Genomic DNA, 9941 nt, shown 5'->3' with positions numbered 1-9941 from the left:
CTTTATCCTCTGCAAAGAACGACTGATAACGCTGTTGCTAACTGAGGAGCTAAAAAGACCGTCTCCTAAATTTCCGTGCGTCTGCGTTATACTGCCCTCAGGTGGCCAAGGTGAGCACACCAGAAAGAGCACAAGCACAATGTCCATAGAAAGAAGAAAATGTGGCAAAAACAGTTTCATTTCTTTATATTCTATTTAATTATGTCATTGTGTAAGTACAAAGTATAAATACGTCTGAGAGTAAGAGTAATACAATTCTCGCTTTACGTGTTGTCAGCATTAATAACGAGAGGCCCAAAAAAGGACGTGCGCAAATTAACCTTTTAAGAAGCCATGACACACAGGTTGGATTAATGACTGTTTTTATTGTCACCATGGCAACTGCCACTGCGTTCTTGATCAAATATCTTCTGTTTTTAATTTTGATTATATCTGGCCGGATGAGAAAGTCGCAGCAGAGTGAAAGCTGGCCGCCGTAGTGACACTTCCCCGAGGCGGGAAATGAACTTTCGTGTGACCCGGATGAAACGCTGATTCCATATTTTCACTATGAACTTTAACGTCCGCTAAATGAAAAATGTGACACAAATGCTTTATGGGTTGAGGGCTGAATGGAAGGAAGCATGTCTTCAGTGCTCAGTGACACAATGCTGATGATGCTCTTTAGTTCCTTTTTTTTTTTTTAACTCACTTATTCAACCACTTAGACTGCAACCCAAAAAAGTCTTACACTGCCATCTAGTGGAAATATATAGAACTGCGGAGAAGAGGACCCGCAATTATTCCGGTCCGCCAAACTATTCCGGTGCGACGGCCGATGTTTGTTTAATGAATATGCATTAACATTAAACTATTACCATCATTATGAAAAATAACAATGTGTACTATAATAACAAATATTTTAAAATAATGTATTATTATTATTACCACGTAATAAAACACGTTATTACCAATAATAAAACATATTACAAGAAAACATTTTGATATTATTTAGCAATAATTTCTGTAAATCAATACATTTCTTAATTAATAATAATAATAACAATGAGACGGTGACATACTTCCTCCGTCATTGACAGGGTCTGTCTTTCGCTAACTAATAATTGATATTTAATAATAAACAGACGATAAACTAAACCACATCAATGTAAATATGAATGTTTTATATGTGCATCTCCTTAGAATTGCATGATGCCTCAATTTACACATTTTTGCTGCCTAAAAACAGGACGACAAACTTTGTGGCAACAGGAAAACTCGTCTAATTTGGGCTTTGGGGTAGGAGAATAACAACTAGTGACATGTAAATGTACACAATCCCGAGTAGTGAAGTGAAAAGCGCGTGGCCTCAAAAGGTGACCGTCTGTCTGTAGAGCTCGTTGAGGACCACGTCGCCGCTCGAGCCCTCGGACAGGCCGCTGTCTGCGAACACCGAACCTTGGGGGAAAACGAAAACGAAAAAGACATTACATCGTGCGCAACGCTACGTGTATTAACAAATTTACTGATTCTTTTTTTTTTTTTTTTTTTTTAGAACCTATGTTCACTAAACAACTCAACTTCCGCGCCATCTTGTGGAGTTTTGATGCCGAGGAACTATGTTTAGGTGCTTCGCTTCGACAAAAGCAGCGCTTTGCCACCATCTTGGTGCCAAGGAACTATGTTGAAGTGAGTTGAGGAGCTTCGTTTTGATAAAAGCAAGGCTTTGCCGGTGTCCTGTGGCATCTTGGTGTCAAGGAACTGTGTTGAAGTGAGTTGAGGAGCTTCATTTAGCCCAACAATAAATAGGGCATTGCCACCCTCTTGGGGCATCTAAAGGCAATTATAAACTCACTGGCCAACTCATTAGGTACACAATAAACTGATATTTATGACATATTCTTGATAAAGAAAATAATATCAATATCTGCAGCAGGATAGTTTGGTGAGGATGTGGATTCCTATTTTTCACTTCCATTTTTGGTCCAGTTCTTATCTTATCATATAGATCGGCGGACGCGTAGTGTATTGTACGCGGTGTACGTACCGCCACTGGCGGTGCTGCCGCTGCCCACGGAGGAGCTCCGAGAGGCCAGCTGGCGAGCCGACGCGACCGACGCGGTCACCGACAACTTCCTCTTCTCCCGAGCGGCCGTCCGACTCCATTCTGCCACAATCTCGGCCGTTAACTTGTTTTTTTCTCTCCCCCAAAACATGACTTAGTGTGTGAAATCACCTGAGTTTTCAGCCAATCGCAGACGCCCGCAGCACAGGAAGGTTCTCCACTGCCTGCGGACGTTTTCCTTGCAGGCGCAGTGGAACACAAAGACAAAGAAACCTGTGGAAGAAATTCAAATGGATTTCAGGAAACACGCAGGGACAGGGGTGGGAAGTAACTTAGTACAAATACTTACTTACTCTATAGAAGTAGATTTTTTAGGTATCTGTACTGAAGTATTTATATTTCTGTTTACCTTTTTTCCCAACATTTAAATCCATATATCTGTCATTTCTTCTCCTCACTTCGTCCAAATATGATTTTCAAAAAACAGGAAATAGAAAGTTCAGAGCGATAGATAAATAGAGCGATATACTACCACTGCTATTCTGAGGCCCCTTGATGCCAAGTATCGATGTTGAAGTGGGTTGAGGAGCTTAATTTAGATCAAAGTAGTGCTTTGCTGCCACCTTGTGACATCTATAGGCAATTTGAAACCGTTTGGTCGCGCATTTTCGCGATTGGTTTCTGGGTTCATTCTTTATTGTTTGAAATTCATTTTCAATCTTTGCTTGTGTACATTTCAGAGTCTGGATGTTTTTACTTTCTTTAAGTGAAGGAGTCAAACCAGTACATCTACCAGTCCCCCCCCCCCCCCCACACACACACCAGTATCTGTAGTTTTACTGAAGTACAGCGTGAGAGTACTTTTGTTACCTTTGGTTATCAAGTTGGACAAAAAAAAGTACCATCTGTTGTACTGACCTTGCAGAGAGTTCAAAACGGTGAAGAGGTAGACAAAGGGCAAGTGGAGCGGCCCCCAGGCAAACAGCGCGAAGCCCCAAGCCAGGCCGAGCAGCGCCAGCAGGCCGGCCACGCTGCACAGGTCGGCCGCCGCGCCCCGATGCGGCGACTGGTTGTGCGGGTTCTGGCGCTTGATGCGCCGCAGCTGCGCCATAACCACGCCGAAGACCAGCAGGCACGAGGCGAAGATCAGCAGGAAGTAGGCCACCACGCCGCCGTAGAAGGCCGCGTCGCTGCGCACCCAGCAGCTGCAAAAAGAAAAGACCGGTCTGTATTGGAATTTTTGATTGATGATGAAAATCTGCATGTAATTGACAGTCATCCAAAAAGATTTGTCATTTCCTATAGATAACACAATATGGCGGCATAGACAAGGCAATGTGTTGGCCAAACCAAACTCCTCCCATCAGTTCAACGTAGTTGCTTGGCACCAAATCAATCTTTTTATATTAGACAGGGCTTTAGCCTCAGCGCAAAAAAGAAAACCGGGAGTTTTTCAGCAAATAACGGCGGATCGGTTCCCCCAAAAATCTGTGAATATATATTTAAAAATTTGCGAATGTCAAACCGCAAATATGGGCTCCCTCTAGTGGTACGCAAAGAATTACTGAATTAACTGTTCAAACGCGCAGACTGTGACAGTGGTTTAAACTTTTTTTTTTTTTTTAGTACAGTACAGTTCAGTTGTATTCAACTTTTAATTACCATACATTGCATTCAATCTATTACAACTGTTTGTTTTCAAACATTTATTTTGGTACCATTTTTAATCTTATGTGAAATAACATTTTCTGGTCATTTTCTCATATTTAAGTGTAGTATTAATATAAAATAATGTGCATAACATTTCAGTAGCTTGCGATAATATCAAATATTATTAAACGTACGCTAAGCGCGTAATTCAATGTTGGTAGTTTTAAAGCCGCGACTTGGTGTAGCAAGTTTGAGAACCCCTGATTGATGAATGAATTGATTGATTGAGAGGTCTGTCCCAATACTTTTGTCCATAGCGTGTACAGAATCTTGTCACATCAAAGTGTTGTCGTTACTTACAAGTCACCTGAGGCGGCATCCGGGTCGCGTCCATACGTGACCAGACCGTAATTGTCTTTGTCCGCCGAGATCACCGCGACCACGACCACGACCGGAACCCCTGCCGGCGAACCACACGACCGTGAAAAACATCTTCGAGGAGGACTGCGACATTTTGGACAATTCGGGTGCTGACCCCAGCCAATGAGCGAGAACTTGAGCATGTATCTGCTGAGGTACGGCGTAAAGACCCGCACGATGCTCAGGTACATGTGCAGGGCCTCCAGCCCCGCCCACGTGAAGGAGGTGAGCAGGAAGTAGTGCAGGAAGAAGGCGGCGCCGATGCAAAGCCCGCGGGCCGGGTACTGCGCCAGCCAGCCGTCCAGCAGGTACGCCAGGTCGAGGAGCAGCAGGGACGAGCACAGCTGCACCAGGATCTTGGCCGGAACGTCACGCAGCAACTTCCTGCACGTGTTGAAGGACCAAACAAATATGTGAACAACAGTGGAAAAAAACAGTAATTACGTCTGATTAACGAGTCTTACGCAAATGAAAGGTACGTCAACAAGGTGGCAGCCAGAAAAATTGCCGAAACGCCGCAGCCGATGTAAGTGATGAAGGTGAGAATTTGGGCCTGGCGCGGGTCATTTATCCCGCCTCTGGACAGATCCTGTTTTGGATCACGTGCACAATTAATACGACAATGTCGCAGGACCTTTGGAGCCACGCAAACAGTAAAATGGAGAAACCACACATCTGCACAATTCAATGAATTAAGGTTACATTTGTAATTGTCATTTTGTTCTACAGATTTGTAATTCATATTTATTTATTTGTGTATTTCTATCGAAAATATGTATTTATTTTTATTAATATATTTGTTTTTATTCATACATTTATGTCTATTGATATATTTATCTATTTTTATTCATATATTTATGTGTTCTATAGTTACTGATTATTATGATTTATTTATGCTTTATTATTATTTATGCTTATCATTAATGTACCCTATTTATTTATTTGTTCATTTATTTCATATTCCGGATGTCTCTTGGTTCCTCACCTGTCCAACAATTGTATTTTGTTTCATTTTATTTTTTAAAGTTAACTTTTTTTTTTGTTAACCCAAACTCCAAACCCCTAGGGGACACTGTTTTACCTGGACGTTGACATCATCTTCCTTTTTTGGATGACCCCAAAGAAGACGCTAACTTCCTTAGCATTTTTGTTGTAATTCTGACTAGCTTTTTGTTAGGTTGAAGCCAACTAAAAATAATAAAATGTGTTTTGCTTCAACAAAAACATATTTCAATGCAATTTGACTCAATCTTTTGGTTCCTGCACCCTACGCAAAAATGTGACGGGACGTCAAGCGCTGACCAGCAGTATCGCGAAGGCGGTGAGATGGTTGCAGGCGCACGTCGTGGCCCAAGACGTGGCGCTCACCGCGAAGCAGCCGGCCGAGCTCCAGCCACCTGAGCCGTCTGAAAATCACCAATAAAATTCCTCACCGTGCCAGCTAAGACTCCATCTGCGTCTATTCGGAGAACGGACGAGCTCACCGTTCCTGGCGACGTCCCAAAAGGCGCAAACAGCCTCGTAGTCACTCTGCGATGTTTAGTTCGCAAAAGTTAAGAGAACAATTTACGTTGAATGCGTTTGGCGGTCGTGTTCGTGCGGACTGACCTGTGCGGGTCGGCGGTTTCCGATGGTGAACTGAATGTTGTCGCTCAGGTTGCTGACGGACACGTTGCTGACGCTGCACGCCAGCACCGGACTCACCACCGTCTGAATGTTCAACGTGTTGTCCTGGAACAAAACGGAAATACGCGACAAAAACGGTCAACTTAAGCTCACCTGTAAAGGTCATGGTGCATTTTAGGTTAATTTCAGCCAAATATTAGCAACATGTTGTGAGTATTTAGATTAAAACCATTCATGTAACCACAGCAGACTATAAATAATATTTATTAAAAACAACAGCGGCGGTCATGGAACCAAAACAGCCAATCTTCATTGTCACCGCCTAATCTTTATCTTCGAATCCAAAACTGTGCTGATCTCAAATCCAAAGCGATGCAACGCCATCATCTAAAGGCACTTTTTGTTATTGCAGTTATGCAGAAGCTTGAATTTCACAGACGAGCTGGGCGAGACCCTCTTCCACACCTACCTGTTGAAAAACGTACTTGACGGATATATCCGTCGTTGGCAGGAAACGGTCAGATTTCAAATATTCCGTGGCAGCGAACGAGTTAAAGAGTGCTGACCGGAAGCACCTGGAAGAGGACGGGTTTGCTGTAGAAGGTGAACTGGACCCTGTCGACCTGCTTGTGCTCATCCCCGCTCAAGGTCTCCGTGATGGAGGACGGCAGGTACACGGAAGCCACGGTGGACTCGGACTTCCTGGACCCGTTCATCTGCGCAAACGCACAAAAACAACAAAAACCCAGGAATGTTTTGTTGCCGGTCTCATAAACGACGCAACAGTCTCGCTACCTGAACATCGTCGGTGTTGAAGATGTCGACCGACATCTCTGGAAAGTCGCGTCCGTCCACTTTGCGCACGGCCAGAACCAGCGAGCGGGACGAGAGGACCGCAGAGGCGTCGCTTACGAGCAGCTTGAGGCCCAAGTCCTCCACGGCGCCGACGATCCTGAACAAAACACCGCTTTCAATTCAACGTGGATCTTCTCTTCAGGATTGGTGCTGTCAGTTCACATCAGTCACGTCACAGTATCTGTGTTTTTGCACTCACATTTTCCTTTTCTTTTCTTTTTTTTTTTTTTGAGCAGGTTTTTGCCAAATTTCTTTTTTCTAAAAATGGGTCTTAAAAAGTGAGTGCTGTGAAGAACAAGTGAATGATAATTGATGCAATTAAAGCTTGACAGAAAACATACAGAAAAATAGGAGTGAGCATGGCAAAAACGTCAAAGGTTAAATTTAGAGCAGTGAAAAAAACATTTTTTCTTTACATTTTGTTGAAGTGGAATAAAACATTTAAATTTTTTACATTCTGTTAAAGTGAAGTGAAACCGCTTTTGCAAAACTGTTTAATTCTTTACCTTCTGTGGGAAGAGATTTTTCTTTAGTTTAACTCATTCAGTTGAACGTTTTCTTCTTTATTTTAGAAAAAGTGGAAAAAATTGTTGTGAAAACTGTTTGCATTGTATTTTATGATGTTATTATACTCAATGTTTGTATAGAGTGCAATCAATGAAATGTTATTTTTCTTAATTAAAAAAAAAAAAAATGCTACAAATAGGGGGCCGGAACGGATAATTATCATTTGCGTTCATTTCGACGGGGAAAGTTGATGCGTGGCCGCGCAAGTAATTCAAGTGTAATGTCGAGGAACCCGCGTGGAGTATTGGCGTGACCTTGACCTGTCGGCGGACGCAGCGAGGGCGAGGGGCTCGGCGTCCATCAGGTTGCTGACGATGCGGACGACTTTCTCGGCCAACGCTTGAGACACGCCGGGAGCGTCCAGAAGCTTCTCCAGCTCGGCCACCAGCTGCGCCACCTGCCGCATCCGACACGGAACGCCGCCAATCAATAGCCAAATCGTGAATTCCGCGATGCAAAATCTTCCAGCGGAGTCCAACGCTCATCTGGTTGGACTTGACTTTGACCTGTGAGGAGTTGAGCTGAGATGCACTTCGGGTTTCTTCCACAAGTTTGTCCGCTTGCTGCTCCAGATTCGTCTTCGTGCCCGAAGACGACGTGGAAGTCATTCCGATTGCTTGAGGGGAGTTTGGGGTGTTTAATTGTTGTGTTCGTGCTTTAAGATTTTACTTAAAGGCTAACTGAATGTACACCAGTGGTGAAGGTCTATTCTCTCTTTGTGGATTTTCGCCAGTACTGAATGTGGATGTTTCACTTTTTTGTCCATTGATGGTGAATTGCTCCAGATGATGTCTTTGGCAGTTGTGTGCCGTTATATTGCTCTTTTTTTGTAGTATTGATGGCTTCTAAAATTGCGATCGCGGCGGTGTTAAGAGGTGGATCGAGCCCCCTCTGAAGGTACCAAATGCATCACCCGCCACTGATGTACACTCAGGTTTAAGCTGTTTAGTAGTAATTCTTAGCAGTCGAGGAAACTTCTGGACTGGCGTTATTACCTTGACTTTGACGCGCCTCCGTTGTAGTTGCGGTCACGGTGGTAGAAGCTCGAGCTAAAGGTTTGCTGGAGATTCCAGCTGTTGTACTTAAATCCACTCGGTGTTGGGGATGATTGCGTGCGGATGCCGTGGACGCGTCGTCGCGATTGTTGGATGTTATCTGGTCAAGCGCTTCACTTGCGAGTTCAGTGGAGGTGCGGTCTGTCGGTGGTGTTACGTCGCCGGATGTCGTCGCGTTGTACCAACTGGGATGTTTGTTTTTGTCGGCAGCGGTCGCGTTGTGACGCGCGGCGACGCTTACGCGCCCCGTTGGGTTTCGTGCAGCTGTGGAGATGTCACGCTCGGTGTAGCTGTCGGTGGCGGTGGCGTAATGGTTGGCGCGTACGTCGTCATCGGGAGTTGTTGTCGTAAATGTCGGCGTGCTTTTTACGAGGACGGTGTCTGTAGTTTCATTGTTCTGCATCGTGAGATCGGCCGCGGGTGAAAACGTGTTGTAGTGTGTTGTTACATTGTTGACTGATTGAGCGGACGCTGGAGTGAAATTGTTTTGTGACGTGTCTTTGATGAGAGGTAATATCGCACTTTCATTGCGCGACGCCGTGACGTTGTCTAAAGTTGCGTCACTTACAAGACGTGTAAATGTTTTGTGTGTGCTTTTATTGTCAACGGATGTAGCCGAAGGTGTCGTTAGGCTGTTTCGTGCCGTGTCTTTGATGAGGGGCGTTATCGTACGTATTGTATTTTCAAGGAGGTACGTTGTGCGATTGTCAGCGGGTGTTGATGTGCCGGCTGCTCTAACGTTGTACACTGTTGTGTTATTTGGAAATACTTTGCGTGTAAAAACATTGTCACTGGATGTAGCCGAAGGTGTCGTTAGGCTGTTTCCTGGCGTGTCTTTGACGAGGGGTGTTACTGTACTTAGTGGAGTCACATTGAGCTCTTTTGTGTCAGTGAGTGTTGTGCTGGTTGCTGTGATGTTGTACTCTGTTGTGTCGTTTTTCATCACTTTGTGTGTAGTTACTTTGTCGAGTGATGTGGAGGACTTACTGAGGCTGTATGGTGATGTGTCTTTGATGAAGGGTGTTATTGTAGTTACTTTGTACTCAAGTGTGTTGTTGGCCGATGGTAATAATCTGTCAGTTGTCGTATTGTACATTGCTGCGTCATTTGGAAGATGTGTAAAAGATTTGTGTGTAGTTACATTGTGGATTGATGTCGTGGAAGGTGCAGTCAGGTTGTACGGTGACGTGTCTTTGATGTCCGGCGTTACTGGGCTTACATTGTACTCAAGTGTGCTGTTAGCAAATGGTAGTAGCAAGTCAGACGTTGTTATGTTGTGCACTGTTGTGTCATTTGTGGTTGTTTTGTAGTGTGTAGTTCCATTGTGAAGTGATGTCAGGGAAGGTGTACTTGGGTTGTATTTTGACGCGTGTTCAATGAGGGCTCTTATTGCGCTCACTTTAGTTACATTGTACTCCAGTGTGTGGTTAGCAAACGGTCGTAACAGGTCAGTTGTGACGTTGCGTAAGAGATGTGTAAAAGATTTGTGTGTCGTTACATTGTAGTCAGATGTGGAGGACGCCGTCATTAGGCTGTAGTCTGTTATCGCACTTCCTACAGTAACTTTGTTGTCAAGGGTGTTGTTAGCAGACGGTCGTAATGTTTGAGTTCTGTCGGACACTCTTGTGTCACTTGTAAGATGTGTAAATCCTTTGTAGTGTGTCGTTACGTTGGAGTCAGATGTAGCGGATGTTGTAGTTCGGTCGGATGGTGACGTGTCTTCG

At 44.2% G+C, this 9941-nt stretch overlaps 1 protein-coding gene across 3 annotated transcripts; it reads right to left on the bottom strand.

Annotated features, from left to right (window-relative positions):
* Positions 1 to 209: 209 nt before the first annotated feature.
* Positions 210 to 9745, bottom strand: adgrg2a (adhesion G protein-coupled receptor G2a). Of its 3 annotated transcripts, none has more exons than XM_061666937.1 (15): positions 8158 to 9745; positions 7669 to 7778; positions 7423 to 7559; positions 6536 to 6692; positions 6307 to 6456; positions 5723 to 5845; positions 5599 to 5644; positions 5417 to 5520; positions 4579 to 4703; positions 4230 to 4498; positions 4055 to 4154; positions 2963 to 3249; positions 2216 to 2317; positions 2027 to 2146; positions 210 to 1437 (listed from the first exon to the last, which is right to left on the bottom strand). In XM_061666937.1, the coding sequence occupies exons 1-15, from the start codon at positions 9743 to 9745 to the stop codon at positions 1349 to 1351; spliced, it is 3507 nt and encodes a 1168-aa protein (XP_061522921.1). In that variant the 3' UTR covers positions 210 to 1348. The 3 variants fall into 3 exon arrangements, with proteins under 3 accessions (XP_061522921.1, XP_061522923.1, XP_061522922.1); XM_061666939.1 differs by having other exon boundaries at positions 5483 to 5520; XM_061666938.1 differs by having other exon boundaries at positions 6316 to 6456.
* Between the last annotated feature and the right edge of the window lie 196 nt (positions 9746 to 9941).

Source organism: Phycodurus eques, chromosome 21 (genome assembly GCF_024500275.1).
Source record: "Phycodurus eques isolate BA_2022a chromosome 21, UOR_Pequ_1.1, whole genome shotgun sequence".
Lineage (NCBI taxonomy): Eukaryota > Metazoa > Chordata > Actinopteri > Syngnathiformes > Syngnathidae > Phycodurus > Phycodurus eques.
This window is presented reverse-complemented; position numbering and strand designations above follow the sequence as displayed.